At 39.5% G+C, this 16,257-nt stretch overlaps 1 protein-coding gene across 1 annotated transcript in view; it reads left to right on the top strand.

Annotated features, from left to right (window-relative positions):
* The first annotated feature begins 6,999 nt into the window (after positions 1-6,999).
* Lrp1b (LDL receptor related protein 1B) overlaps positions 7,000-16,257 on the top strand; it is a 1,800,012-nt gene continuing 1,790,754 nt past the window's right edge. Inside the window, exon 1 of the mRNA XM_026778709.1 lies at positions 7,000-7,616. Coding sequence (XP_026634510.1) covers positions 7,442-7,616 — 175 coding nt within the window. The 5' untranslated portion in view covers positions 7,000-7,441. The remainder of the gene's footprint in view (positions 7,617-16,257) is intronic.

The following is a 16,257-nucleotide window of genomic DNA, read 5'->3' as shown; positions in this document are numbered from 1 at the left end:
GAACTCCCTTGGTAGACCAGGCTGGCCTCGAACTCACAGAGATCCGCCTGCCTCTGCCTCCCGAGTGCTGGGATTACAGGCGTGCACCACCACCGCCAGGCTTGTTTGATGTTATAACATCCCTAAAGCTCTAAATTCCCAGTTGATTTGAGGTCTTGTGGTGAGATATACTTTAGCTCATTTCATTCTGTATGATCAACAGGACAGGCTACCTTTGCAGAGCTGTTTTCCCGCTGGTTTGATGTCTCTCTGTGGAAATAATGCAATCGATTAATGTGATCAGTCTTTGATTAGAAATTATAGCTGCTATAATCCTTTGACAATTTTATACACCTCTGAGTGTATGTCCATGTTTGGTTTCATCCTTATACATTACTCTTTATCATTATTGTTATTAACCGCAAGGCAGTTCTCAGACAGAGTCCAGTAAAAAGCCCGGGGCCACTTCTCGCATTCCTCTTCATCATAAACTTGGTTCTGAAAGGACCGAGGGGAAGACTGTGTGGTTTTGATATCTACCTGAAAGCACAGAATGGACGCTGCCTTAGCAGTTTGTAGATGCCCCCACAAGGGAAGAGGAACCCTGAGGAACTTGGTGTGGGCTGATTTTCTGCTCAACCAAGCATCTGCTTAAGGGTTCTGTCTTTGCTTCTGTCTGCGTGTGAATAACATTATACCAAGTATCACTTTTGCAGTGCTGCTCTAGTAGACTTCGCAGAATGCTATGAATGATATCCCTGGCCAAGTCTATTTACAATGCAGACTGTAGCAATGGAACGTCATAAAAGCATTTAATGGTCTTTCAACTATAATTTAACTTTGCCAGGATTCATGCATAAAATCACACATTTTCACAAATCTTGATAAATATATCTAGGTCCAAATGTCACTATTTTTCTTCCTACAAAGAAAGACTTGACATAAAATTAGGGCATTCTGTTCTGGGCCTAAAAAGCTCCTTTGCATTTAAGTTTTTATGGTGATTAAAAAGTATAATTTTCATAGTAGAAAAATGCTTTTAGAGGGCAAGAGACATTTTCGGTGTGAGAGAATGGGTTTTCTTCTACTTAAAAAAAAGAGATGTTTTGGGGGAAAGTGTAAGTTTTTCTTCAAACGAAACTGCTAAAATGTGATTCAAGTAAATTGCCCTTAACGCGCTCGTATTTAGTACTTAGTCCTGACAGGCACTGTGCCCAAATCGAGACGTGACAGCCTCCCTAGACAAGCTCCCAGCTTATTTTAGCCAGGTGTGCTTCGAAGAAATGTCTGATTATTTTTGGTTGTTGTTTCTTTCCTTTATTTCTTTTTGATCTTTGCTTCTATTTACTGTCTCTTGCTTTAATTTGCTGTACAAGGATCGTTTCTGATAAAACAACAAAAAACAGTTACTCTGCTCAGAAATCCAAATGCAATAAAGCAACCCTATTTGAAAGTAGAAACAGAAAACCCACCAGAAACTGTCTTAAACTATCTCACCTAGGCGCAGCCTCCGCGGAAGCATTAACACCTGCTGGCAAAGTCGAGCATCATTCTCTCTTGCAACTCTTCTGATGCTTAGGCCTGACCTCTGTCTTTGTCATTGTATTTCCCTGTTTATCTCAGATGCAAGGATGTGTTCCATGACAGACGGACCAGAGAACAGCAGATACAGCAAAGATTAACAGGTTCAGTGGAAGCAGTGAAAAGCCATTAATCAGCAGCTTGGTGTCTCAAGGCACCTCTTACAGGAGAAATCCACACAGAAAGGTTTTTTTTTTAAAACGCACTTGGTTGGAAATCATAAAATGCCAAAGGCCACACAAAAGGAAACAATAAACATACGACTAAGTCCGTATTTTTAACTTTTAAATATAAAGTGACGAAGTTTTGAAATGCTCGCCACTGTTTCCAATGACACAAACTCTAATGAATGTAAATGCCCCAAAGATGAATGAAAGGCTTCCCATAGCTCTCCTTTTGTCATGTGATTCTGTGAGAGGCCTCAACAGGAAGTGGTCCCCAGTTACTGATGCATCTGTAACATTACCACAGAGAACCTGTGGGTATGATCTGAATTCTGCTTGGCTTGGAGGCAGAAACCTGCTTGTAAATCTTAAATGGCACATACTTTACCACAAAACTTGTCCCAGCCTGAAAGGTCTTTACATGGATTGCTCGAAACCTCAGACAAAGTGAAATTGCAATGGGAGTTGCCTCTTAGTCAATGTTTGCCAACACCGTTTCCAGAATACATATGCTCGTGATTTTATGGGTTTTCCTTTATAACGATCCCTTATTTTTTTTTGATTAAGTCTGCAATGGATTTTTGGAAGCATGGTTCTTATAGGATTCTGAAAAGTGAGGTATTTATCACATAAATGGTATTTGGATTATATATCAATTTCATATGTATATATGTGTGTGTGTGTGTGTGTGTGTGTGTGTGTGTGTGTGTGTGTGGTCATTGTTGTTAAATATGCTGAGTGACTGCCTAGCATATGCATAGCTCAGCTGAGTGAATAAACTCAAGCCCTCCAAGTTTCCATCCCACTAAGGGAGAAAACTCTAAGGGAATATGAATGAAAGTGATTATGTAATCTAGTAATTAGGAATAATATTCAAGGGCAAATTCTGCCATTAGTAAGATATGTGATCTCCGAGTGCGCACTTTTCCGTCTAACATTCTCATTAGATGAATGTGGTGAATTGCAATAGATGATTTGAATGTTCCTTTCCCTTCAGCCACCTTCAAAGTTATTTTTTAAATTATAATTTAGGAGTAGAAGCATGATGAGTAAAAGAACAGAGGCCAAAAGAATTGGGCAGAACAATGCCACAGAGCCACATAAAAAGTGTTTCCTACCGTGGACCACTGGCAGACTTCCGTCAACAGGCCTCAGTAAGTTTGGTCCAGCTTGGGAGCGAGAAAGCAGTGCTACAGGCATGTCAGGCAGTGTCTAAAAGCAGCCAGGGAGCAGTCTGACTATGAATTCCTGACCTGAACCCCCAGGGCAGCTACCTCACGAGTGGAGTGGCAAGCTTTGGTAAACGTTTTACATTTCTGAGAGATCCACATATGAATCATGGCATGACGCATTGTACCTTCTAATGATGTATCAAAATGTTAAATAGGACTGGTATCTGAAAGCCATATTACTATGAAATATACTATGAAGAGAAGAATTATGGTGTATCTTTAATATTTCAAATTACCCTTCCTGATGTTAGGAGTCGGTCCACCAAGAGTCAAGGAAAATCTAAAGAGATCAAATGTGTCCTAAAAGCTTTATTATTTGTCTTTCAAAAGCCATGACTGCCATTCAGTTAGGCTTTTCTTATAGTCTGTCTATTTTAAGATATTTACAAAAACGTCAGCAAAGAGAAACAGAGGCATAAAGAGAGGCAAGGTTAGAGATATTTGGTCACATTTTCACTTTTCAAGGTAACTCTGAATACTTGGTAAATGGTGGCAATTAAGATACATCAAAATCTCATTTACCTCAATCAAATCTCCAAATCCCAGTTGAACAGGTAAACTATCAAAAAGAGTACACGTTTGATGGGACCACTAACATGGGTGACGTATAAAAACACCGCCCTTTATAAGCTGTCACAAATCTCAACTTCTAACTTAGATTTTTCATTTTAAAGCATTAATAATGTGATAAAGGATAATTTCTCTTATATCCTTCTGTGTCTCCCTCCTTCTTCCTGACTTGTTCCTGGCAACTTGGCAAGGTTTCTTTCTGGAGAGGCAGAGTGAGGGAATTTCAGTACCCAGGGACAGTGGTTATATAAATCCGTAGCCCCCTAGCAACCCAGATTTTGGGGCACATTCTCCTGCATATTCCTCTCTAGTGAAAGGTGGTTAGACTCAGTGTGTTGTTTAAACAAGATTCTTTTCCTTCACTCACAACTGAAATGGTTGGTGTTTATAAAATGATACCTGGATAGTAAAGAATCCCCAATGATAAAGAGCAGAAATGAAATGTAGTGTTTCATCACATACGGACAGGTGGCTCTAAGACAAAGTAACATTACCACTGACTGATAGACAATAGTCATGCATAGTCACAAACTATAAAGAAAGAGTGACTGGTTTTGTTTTCATTTGTCTCATTGAGAAAGTGTATTGTATCCTATAGCTTGATAAGAATTTATTTGACTTGTCAATGTTAATATCTGATTGTAATGAAATTATAATGGGTTACAAGAATAAAAAGAGTAGCTAACGATTTTGTCTCCACCAATAACATATTTGTTATTAATTTTCTTTTCCATGAGAATATATTATGGAGAAATAAAAGAATTTATAGAAAATTATGTTTATGTTACTTTTATACTTATATTAAATGAGCTGAATACTTAAAACCTAGACATACGTTATTTAAAGTTCAACTTTTTTCTGGGTATCTGTGAGTGGCAGCAGAGCTCATAACAACCATCTCCTGTGATAAATTGATTATTTTCAATAGACGTTTGGAAGAAATACTTTGTGCAAGTGCTCTGAGGTGAGGTAGGCAATTGCTTTTCATGTCACTTCAAAACTGGCCTTATGTAACTTTCTGATGCAAGGAAATTCCACCGCCCCCTATTTAATCTGCTTATTATATGTTCTGAATGAACTGGTCATGTGTATTTACTGGGTCTCCAGTCTAAACCCTCTTTCTAAAGCATCCACTGCCAACAAGCTTTAGTGCAGGGTCTGTGCCGTATTCCTAAACTCCTGCCTCCTGCCAAACAAACAGCTGGAGGAGTTTTTCAGATACTACTGCTGTTGGAATCACATCCACTTTCTGTCTTACACTAAAATGTCTCCTCTTGTATTTCCCGTTAATGCTTAGTGGGAGCACAGTCTCAGTGGAAATCAGATACAACCAGCTCCCTGCATCAGCAAGCACACTTTCCTCTTACCTGAACTTCTCAATGTGTTGTACTCGTTGTAGCACTGTTTTGAGTTATGTGTTATTCACAATTGATGGCTTGATTTCTTTTATTGCTTTAAAAATTCTTATTTGCTCTACTACTTTGTGTTTGGGCAGTACAGTTTCAAGTTCTCTCATTTAAGGGAGAAAAAATGTAGGTCAAGTGGTCTGAGACAGTCTGCATTGCTTTCTCTCTGTTCCTGCATTGCTGGGTTCATTCTTCTGGAGTGCTGCCTGCTCGGAGTACAGCATGCTGAAACCATAGCATCTCCTGCGATATCACCCGACTACCTTTCCCAGAGTTCTCTTTTCAAGCCTCCACCTTTGCAGATGCTGAAGAGCAGTTGCCTAGAAAGAGAATGTGGAGCCTCTACCTGTCTGCCTTTGCCACCTTGTCTCCGTGGCGCGCAATTGCATAGAGCAGTATGGAAGAGAATCTGATGTCTTCAGCATGGCTCTTGGGTGCTCCCCCCTCTTTTGCAGAGAAGTGGGGTGATGATGGAAATTTCATTGTAGCTTTTGTCATAGTTGCCTAATTGAGATTATGTAGGAGACACACACACCCAGTCCTTCCCAGTGGATAATTCCATAGACTGCAGATGTCTTATGGACCCTTGAGAGACACTACTTTGCATTCGCAGTTCCCATTCTTTGGAACTTCATCATTTATTCCTAAGTTTGTGGAAATTTTAAACTATTGGGTACGTAGTATTATGAAACTGAAAGAAATCTTGGGGCCATTATGTGTAACAACCAGAAGAAAATATATATATATATATATATATATATATATATATATATATATATACTTGTAAATATTACATGTCGTGTGACCTGAATAACTAAATTCAAAAGGCAAACTAAAAGTGAAACTTTTCAATACGGAGAGGGTGGCATAAGAGGTGCACATAAGAGGTGCACATATGAGGTGCACATATGACGGGAGTATAAGGATGAAAAGACCCTTCTTCAGATTCCTGGCCTTGCATTTCCCAAGTTTGCTTCTTACAGTTTGGTTCTATTTAATCTTAATGGCTTCTCTTCTGGATTGCCCAAAGTTGGCTCCAGAGAATTTTATGGTCATTTTTAGGACAAATTTCTCCCATTGATGTCTAAGTTTCAAATCTGGCAATGCAAGAAGTCTTTATCGTATTGCTTCTCAAGGTACCTTTTGACTTGCATTTTGTTCTTTCAGTTTTCTTTTTTAAGACAGGATTTGTGTGTGTGTGTGTGTGTGTGTGTAAGCCCTGCTGTCTTCTCACTTGCCTCAAACTCAGAGATCTACCAGCCATTGCCTCTATTGTTGATATTAAAGGCGTTGGTCACTTCATGTGGCATCTGGTTTCAAAATATTAAAATGTCAGATATTTTCCATAGAAAGTCAATGGCTGATAATACTATGAAGAAAGTCAGCTTTCAACTCTTCAGATATTGAAGTTTTAGCCAGTCATTTCTGAATGCCGGATTAAATCTAAATACCAGAATTATCACTGTGATTCTCAAATAATCACAAAATCAACTTGAGCTGTGTAGGCGCGCCACACGCGTATGTGCGTAAATGTTCCTTATACTCATTTCAATACATCTCATGGTTTCAGAAAGTTCCCAGATTGTCCGTGCAGTATAGGAAATAAAAAAAAAAAACACGAAAACCACCTCAAAAGCTTAAAATGACTCAAGGAATTCCTTTAAACAGAAAAATCATGCAAAACGCTGCTTCAATATGATGTGCCGGGGGACCTGGATGGCTGTTTGCACTTCCCTTGCCTTGTGGTGTTGGTGTGTGTGTGTGTGTGTGTGTGTGTGTGTGTGTGTGTGTGTGTGTGATGGTTAGTGACTTTGGGAACATTGGTTTTGTTTTCTGCTGAGTCACTAATTTTGCTGCTCTGTCCCCAGGTGCCACTCAGCATAAAAGTTACAAGTGCAGTTGCGAAAGCTCTGCGAGCTGTCAAGTGGAGGAAACCATTTCCCTAAGAGAAACAAGGTCCTGGTGTGTGTTGATTTCCCTGGAAGGAAGCTTCCTTACTGCAGCCCAGGCATCAAATCTGCTTTGCCTGAGAAGCGGCTTGCTAGGCGCAAGAGCGGGACTTCTCAGCTGGCTGGAGATGCTTTCTGGCGCCTGGCTGATTTGGCCCACTGCAGTCCCCCCTTCGCTAAGGACCCAGATCCCTACAGAAAGAGCGAGCAGTTACTTTCTCTTCGAGGAGGCTGAAAGAGCAGTGATATTTGCGGCTGTTTCCCTGTCGTGTTAACCGCCTCTTACTAGTAATAGATGTGATTTCTGTGGGCGACGGATGGGTGTACTGAGGCCTCGGTGATTAATAGTGAATTCCCATCGGCGGGCATCTCTCTGCCCCTCTTGCGTGATGTAAGATCAGACGTACCCCTGCATCGAAAAGTCCAGACATACAGCGCCTGGCTGGCGCTCGCACGCTCTCCGCAGGCGCGCTTCCGCACACCTTCCACATCCTGCTCCTGGCAGAGCAAGAAGGACTGGCTGGACCCACCGACCCAGGGATTTCCAGTGACATTTGTAAATGACGCGGCTCAGTTCCAGGCTGCCAGCGGCCGTGGCCGGGCCGAGGGTGCCGCCGAGCAGTCTGCAGCACAGGCTCACCGGGAAGATCACCATGTCCCAATTGCTTCTCGCTGTCCTCACTCTCTCGGGATTATTGCCTATTGCCAAGGTGCTGACTGTGGGAGCTGACCAAGGTAAGGACTACGACCCCCCACTTTCGCAGTTTCCTCCTTTGGCTTTCCTGCTAGGTGATACTGGCAAACAACTGAGTGTGAAACTTAAGTCCTTGGCAGCCCCGCTCCCAGCTCCCCGCTCCCGGGACCCACTGGCCACTGTGCGCTAACCTCCTGGGGGGAGAAGGTTATTGGAGGGTTTCTGAACTAGGAGCCAGAGTGTACCGCTGCCCGCACATTTTACCCTTGTCATTTTCGGGTCCTGATTTTGTATGTCCCTCTTCCCCCCGGGAGCATTTGTACTTGGCCAGTGGCTTCTGCCCGGGCATCCCAAGCGCTGCCGATGTTGAATCGGAATTCGCATTTCTTTTAGACTCCCTTTGGCGCTTGCTTTCAGCTGAGAGCTTTAGCCTCCTGATTATCCGCCATAGACAATTACTCTCCCAACTTAGCTCCTGGTTTACTTCCTCAGCTGTGCATCTGGGGAGAGGTGTCAGAGCTCTCTCCCTCCTGGAGAGGCTCTGTCGCCTTTTGAGGGGTTGGCTTGGCTTGGGTGGCTAGCAGAGAAGCTCCTGAGGGCTTTTCTGAGACCATTCAAGCACTGCTAGAACTTGCCTTTTCTGATGGGGGAAGGTCTGTGACCCAGGACCAGGGTACCTTGATAGCCTTATGGACTGGAGAGTCTGACTCCACCTAGCCTAGCACTTTGCGCTTGCTTTTCATCAAAAAGCTGGGAACGGTAGAAGTTCAGAGGGGAAAGGTTATGGGGAACCCAGAGAAAAGGGGAGGATTATAAACGCAGGTTCTGAAACTTTTGACCTGGAAACCCACAATTCCTCTTATCTTTTTACTATCATCGACGAGGATATGTGGGTTAAAAAGGGAAAGGGGAAAATCGCAGCAAAGGAATATTTGCACACTGCCACCAGGCTCAGAAGGGTTAACTCCTTAAAGAAAAATTAGAAGTATCATAAATTCTGAGCTGATCTCATAATGATCATATAATTCAGCCTTTTTCACTTAATTAGGGAAGAGAAAATAAACAAAAATATTAAAAACCTCAAATACACAGATGCCAGTGGAAAGCAAAGCACAAAGGCAAAGGTCTTGCATTGTGAGATTCAGTTGGTTCAGATGAAAGGAATTATGAATTGACTAGGAACTAGTTTCATAATAGCACAGGACCGGATGGGTTGTAATGGTTCTATTTAACCTACTCTTAGCCACCAGCGCCTAATCCTATAAGAGGCTCACACATGGCATTTCTAGGAGTGGCTCTGGTAATCTTTCAGGAGCACGGCTGCCGAAACATAAAGATTCTGAACTAGTTTAAGTTGCCTTGAAGTTGCTATGGAAGAGTTGAAAATGGTGCAGATAAAATGGAACCATGGGGCTCTCACTTGAAATGACGGTGGCTTTGATCTGCCACAGTCGCTCCTCAATGTTCCTTAGCAAAAACGTTTGAAGTTGGGCTGAAACACATGAGAAGGTGTAGCTTTTGGCTCAGGATGCTGGCAGAGCAGGCTACAGACAGACTGTTGGTCTTGGGTTTCTTGTGATGGAATATACTCCCCCCCACACACACACCCACACCCCCGGAGTCTGACCTCACCCCTAGCTCAGTGCTTTGCGTATTTCTGTAGCATACTGCTGCTGCTACCTGAGGGTAATGATTGAACATTTTAAGAGAAGTTTGTCTACAATAATAAATAAAAATCATCTCTCTCAAGAGATAAGAAATCAGCATCAAGAATGATATTTAGTGTCAATATAGTTACAGAAAAGGGAAGAACATCTAAGGTTACATGGAAAATAATTGTCAGTTTTCATTACTTAATTGAATGTTAATTATCAGCTGAAAAAAATTGTCAGAAGTACTTTGTCATGGAGTGCAAGCATGCATAGTAGCAGATCAACACTTACTAAATTCTAATGCTCCTAATAGAACTCTCAAAACTTAACAAAAAATAGTTAAAACTGTGCCAACAGTCTATCACAGCTGTAAAAGTCATCTTCAATTGTTTCTAAGAAGAGAAGAGAGGAGGGATGGAGGGGGAGAAGGAGAGAGAGAATCTTGTTAAATGTTTAAAATGAGAATGTAGCTGCATTATGACAGATGCCCCCCACTGAGATGCTGACAGTGAAGACAAGGCTTATAACCCAAGAACAAGGTTAATGAGATGTAGCTGCCTTCAGGCTTGTGGCAGTGGCAATGGCCCTTGAAGAAAAGAATATATGTGTGAAAATACTGGTGAGTTTAATAGTGTAAGGGGGAGCTTTATGTCTTGACGTGTGAGACCATGTCTGGATCTTCCAGATACTTAAGGTAAAGGGAGCTTCTCTTTCTCGAGGGAGGTGCTTGTGTTCTGCTCTACTGTGGCGTCCCTGTGAAGTTTGTGAGCAGAGGCTAAAGTCTTTTACTAGCTAAAAACTAAAACAAAGCGGCAACAACAACAACAAAACCAAAAATACATGTCAAACTCCTTCGTATGTTTAGTGTCCAAGCCATATGCAACTACCTGTCTTTTAGTGACATGTAGTTTGCCTAGTTTACACTGATATTTATACTGTCAAAATAATGTATGTACCACTTCTAATTACATTTCATTGTATCTGAAAAAGGAAATATCTTTATAACTCTTAACAGCCAAAAGGAGGATAAATCATATTCATTTAGAATCAACTAATTTTGTCATTTAATGATGTCATAGTATAGCAAAGTATGGCTTGGTAGTGATTAAGACTTAAAAGGAAGTATGTCTTAAGTTGTTAAATTATCTGAAAGGAATGGGAGGTGGGAAACCCAAGATAAATTCAAATCCTTGAGTCTGGTAAGATGTTGAGAGCTATTTCCAGATAATTAGTGTTCTTGCTGCTTCTGTCCTCTTCTTGTGTTTGCTTAAAACCAGTAAAAGGTTACAACTATTTATGCTTTGATTTTAATTTTCTTTCTCTTAAAAAATGTAATTCACGTGCCTGTTGCAATTCATATCTCCTTTGATCAAATGTTCAGATTTTGTTTTTGAAGAAGTTTCAAAACTGTGACTCAGTTTCCTCCCAACTTCCAAACTTAACTTTAAATAGGAAAACAAGAGAAAAATGCAGATATGTTAGAACTATAAGAAAGAATTACATAGAAACAGTAAAAGGGGGGATGTGCTGATTGAAGGAGCCGTTATCTTTAGCTAAATTAGTAATGTCTTGCATTCTTTGTCTTTTAATTTCATAATGAATAGTAGTACAGAGATAATTTTAAACAACTTACATCAATGTTGCTTACCCTGTTTTCAATTACTCCTCTAAGAATAAAGAATGCATAGATTGTCACAGAAAACTAAGTCCTAACTATTCTGGAGTTATTAATACAGATTTGGTTTTGAGTAAATGTGAAAGAAATTGTAGAGTTGCTTCTGGGTGATATCATTAGTGTATTCATAAGAATGAAGTAGCCCTTTACAAATGCTACTGGCCAGTGAAGGCAACAGAGATTTCCTATGCACCTACATTGGATCCACAATGCTCATTAGTTTTTAGTTGCTTTGTCGGTCTCTTGTCTGAGCCTATGCCATACAATAAAGATAAGATCCATTTAAAACCACTTGCAGTGAACACAGGTTGGTTTTGAAAGGAAATGCAATGCTTCAGGACCTCCACTTCTTCTCTCTATTCCATGCTGTAATATGACCTTTATCCTAATAATATCATTGGGTTTGTTTCTGCACCTAATTCTCATGTCTTACATGAACTACATCCTCATTGTCTACTCTTTCCTAGTTATTGGGAAGAAGTGTGGGGAAAAATCTCCAGTGAGACACAAGGATAGATTGCTCCCTCTTCTATGCCTGTCTGTCAAAACAATTCTTCTACAGAGGAAACACATGTCTTCATTCCAGATAGATACATTCAAAGAAAGTAGAATTAATGCTAAACGTCGAACATGCTTGTACCAACATAATGTCACTAGTCAAACCAATGCAGGAGCAAGTAGATCCTACCCACATGTGCAATTTGGATTTACACATCCTTCTTAAAATGACAGCTTCAATGTAAAGACGATAAAATGCCACTCTGGCGACAACCTTGCAGATACTGTTTACTACAATAAAGTTTTTACTTTTTCATAACTGTAGATAAAATTGTGTTTGTGATTAGTGCACTCCTGAGACACAGAAATAAAAATGTGAAATGAAAAACTGTTGAAATATTTCCTGACCCGAAGCAAGCAGTGCTCTAATGAGTTTCCATATGGCTAGTATTTAGTTTTCACACAATCCGAAACTGGAAGTCACATATGTCAAAGTGCTTTTGCCCCCTATCAGTTTTTCAGTGGAGGAACTGAGACCAGTGTCCCACGTATGTTGAGCCTGTGATCTCACTGAATCCCACCCAGCCCTGAGCAATTGCCTGTGAAAAACTTCACGAGCTTGCCATTCAAATGGATTTTAGTGCCCGGAATAGGGAAAATGTGGTCTGCCAAACTTAATCTGAGAATAATAACAAATATAATGTATGCACCTCAATGTATGGAGAAGGGAAATTCAAAATTTTAGGGTTTTTTTGCTTTATAGAAGGGAGGCAAAATTATTTTAACTAGCTAATATCGAAATTCTGAAGCAATACTTTTTTTCTGCTTCTACTGTCCTGTTAATCCATAAGCCCACATTTAATACAGAGGTATGGAAACTGAACTCTTACCTGGGGAAAATATCTTAATAGTTAAATATGAAACAATACTAAATACAGAAACACCTGTAGAATTTGTTTATTAAAGTTAACACTAGGTCTAATTCCTATTTGCACTAATTTATATTTATCTAAATCTCTTTTAAGATGTATCATGTTCACAATAATGTCAAGTCGCTATTTTCAATCTTACATAAACTCTCATCTAAGTAACATTGTGATTTCACCAACTGCGACCTCCATATCAGAGAAAGAGGACCAAACCCTCCAGAATATCCCATCACACATCAGAAGAAATGACCTGAAAAATGTATATACTTTCTTCAATCGAAGGCTTTTCTTCCGTGTACTGTCTGCACAAATTTAGAACTACATTTTCCCTATAAATGATTTGGTGGTCTCCTCTATCTCTCCTGGTACAACTGCATGTCCAAGTTAGAAAATATGTATTATTTATTTCACTGCTCTGAATTCGGCATTATCACAAAATACAACTCTCTATCTGGCCTCTTCCTCCTCTTTCTCTCTCCGACTATCCCTGTTTTCCACACCTTTTTTCTTCTCTTTCTTTGTGCCTTATTGGTTTAGACTGTCTCCACAGAAACACAATTAATTTGATTGAGTTTCCTGAGCAAACTAATTCATGGAATTAACTTGTTCCTAAATTAAAATTAAAGCTGTTAGATAAGAGCACAGATAGATAGAAAAATCCAATTGTCAAATAATGATACTTTGTCAACATCTGAGACTTCCTCTCAGCCTTTCCAAAAGTCGGTCTAAATATAAAACTTTTCAGGGCTATTTCTCCTATAGAACCAGTCATTTCAATTAGTGCATTCCTAACATTGGTTCTTTTGTTTACTTTTATTGGTTAGGTTAAATATACTCATCTTTAGAAATTTTTATTACTATCAGGAAAATGTTATATTGATATTCTTTAGAGAAGACGAGAGTCCTTATGTAGTCATTTTTAGAAAGGACAGTTTCAAGTACAATTTTTTTTATAACTTTAAGAAAAGAAAAGAAATAAAAACTTGGGGAAGAAGATAGGACATGTTGCCTTGCTAAACTACCTTGCTACATTTCATCTCAAAGTGTATTCTTAATAACAGCCAGACATCTATTTCCTGAGTCATATGCACTTCATTGTCCTGGCTGGCTTAGCCTTCAGACCAAAGACAGGTATTGTTGAAAAATGACCTCATTTTAGTGGAAAGAATGTGCCTGTTCTTTAGGTAAGATCAAGGTTCCACAGTTTGTCTCTTGTTTTGTTCTTCCCATCAATAGGACGGTCCTTCCTAACTTTCCATGTAGCATTTCCATCCTTCAAGCTTCAAGACAGCTTAACTTTAGAAATATGAATGCATAATTCCTTAAGAAATTTCTACCGCTGAGTTTTTCTTTAATGACAATTTGTCATTTTATCCTTTTCTTCTTAATGTGAGAAAGGCAACTGAAGATGAGAGTGGGGGCCAGAAGAAGGAAATGAGACTTAGTTGTGGATGCTGTGAGAGCTCCTAGGGTATATTAAAGATATTTATAGAAAGAAAAAAACCATAGGTATAATGATGAAAACATTATTGTATTTAGAATGTTCTATTTTCCTTAAGAATTATGACATTTAACACTAGGAAGGACAAAGAGTCTGAGAGAGAACTTTGACATTGACATTTTTGATTCTTCCAACATAGATGTAATATTTGGAGCAATTAGTATTCTCAAACTTTCGATAAAATATTAAGTTCTATAAATTTTAGATCTGGAATTTCAATATATTTAAAACATCATACACATTTCTCAAAGTTTTTAATGGTGTATTTTTATGTTCAAAAATACTAAGTATACTTTAATAAAAATATTCTACTTTATTCAACTCTTAATTTTAAGGCACTTTTCTCATGTATTATTCTGAAAATGCAGTGGTAACTGGATGCGCTCAGTAGTCTCTTGTTGTCTGAGGTAAAAGTATTATGGATTGTGATCACTCATCATTCATAATTTGAAGACTTGTGCATGGCATTGCGGACACAGAAATCAAACAATATTTTAGCCATTTTGCTATCATAATGATAACAGCTATTTGATCATCTGTGTAATAGTGATGGGATGAAACCTCAATGGTATACTCAAATATATAAGTTGTTTGTGGACAAAAAGTGAGTTTTTGAATATGTAATTAAAACCAGGTATACTATAGAACTTTAATGTTTTTCTTAGCTAAACTAGCTAAATAGTTCTGTCAGATACTTTGAAATGAATCGTGAGAGCAATGACTTTTGTTAACTTTCTTTCAGATCCTTTTCTTGCTTCCATTACCATACAATCAACCCCCTCAAAAAGGCTAGGAGTTTTATTTTACTTGTTTGACAATGTAGTTCAGCCATGAGTATTTATATGAGAGGCAAGAAGGGTTAGCCAAGAGCAACCAGCATAGGAAATATATACCAATTATGTTACAAAGAGAAAAATAGTGTCAAGTGATTGGTAGAAATGCTTTGGTGGTTCTATACATATAATTTCTTCAGGACGGTTGATATGTCTGCTAATAACAAGTGATAAAGGAGACCATCTTCAGTAGTGGAGAAACTTTTCATTTAGACCTTGAGAAATGATCATTTTCTCATCTTTAGCGAATGAGAGAAGGCTTGCATGTCTGGAATGAATTTTCTATGCTCAGTAGAGTAGGGGAATCAGATTAGCTAAATGTCAATAAAGGGGAGGGACATAGGTTTAGTCCTGATTAAAATAAGTAGCAATTAGAGCTTCTTTAAGAGATGAAATTGTAGATTATTTTTTCTGCTACACAAACAAGAGAGAGCAACAGAGTTACAGGGTCATTTAAATTCTCTTGGGGAAGGTGCTGTGGATTTGAATGAAAATGGTAATGATGAGACAAGATGGAACAAACTTTTAAACCTTTTATTTATTTTTAATTAATTAATTCTCTCATATATTACCTCAGACTACACTTCCCTCCCTCTGATCCCCTTCTCCATTGCCCTTCAGAAAAAAACAGGCCTCCCAGAGATATCAACCCAAAAAGGCATATCAAGCTACAATAAGACTAGGCATATATCTCACACCAAGGCTGGACAAGTCAACCCATTTATGAGGGGAAAAAATACCAAAAGTAGGAGAAAGAATCAGAGACAGTCCCATCTCCCACGGTTAGGAGTCCTACAAGAAATCCAAGCCGCACAACCATAAGATATATGTAGAAGACCTAGCTCGGACCTATACAGACTCTCTAATTGTCAGTTTCTGTGGGCCCCTACGAGCCCTGGATTATTGATTCTGTGGGTGGTGTTCTTGTAGTCCCCTTGACTTCTCTGGCTCATATAATCCTTTTTCCCTCTCCTCAGGAACTCTCTGAGCTCTGCCTGATGTTTGGCTCTCTTTCTCTCCATATGAGTTGCTGGATGAAGCCTCTCTGATGATGGTCATGCTAGTCTCTAGTCTAGGAGTATAGCAGAATATAATTAAAAATCGTTTCGTTAACTTATTTCTTTTCTTATCAGTCCTGTTTGATTCTATCGTAGGTCCCTGGGCTATCCAGCCTCTGGTTCCTGGCTACCCAGGCAGTGACAGGCGTGGGTTTCCTCTCTGGGTGTGGGCGAAAGTTGGACTGGTCATTGATGCCTACTCCCACAGCTCTGTGCCACTTTTACTCCAGTACATCTTGCACGCAGGACAAATTGAATCTCGAAAGGTTTGTGGTTGGGTTGGTGTCCTAGACCCTCCACTGGAAGCCTTACCTGCTTACGTAAGAGGACCAATTTTAAGCAGATAATCTACAATAATAAAATATGTCTCACTCATAGGAATACATAGGAAGACGAAGCATGCAGTGGTCATTTTTAGCTTGTAGAAGTAAAGGTGGATGTTCTTAATGATAGAACATCTAGTTTATGTTGTTTGTTGAAATAAGAGCGGCGGAGCTGTGTCCCCAGCACCCGGCCGCCCGCACGGCTAGCTTTAT

This window comes from Microtus ochrogaster, chromosome 4, assembly GCF_000317375.1.
Source record: "Microtus ochrogaster isolate Prairie Vole_2 chromosome 4, MicOch1.0, whole genome shotgun sequence".
NCBI classification, from domain to species: Eukaryota; Metazoa; Chordata; class Mammalia; order Rodentia; family Cricetidae; genus Microtus; species Microtus ochrogaster.
Note: the sequence above shows the minus strand (reverse complement) of the source record. Positions and strands in the feature narration are given on the sequence as shown.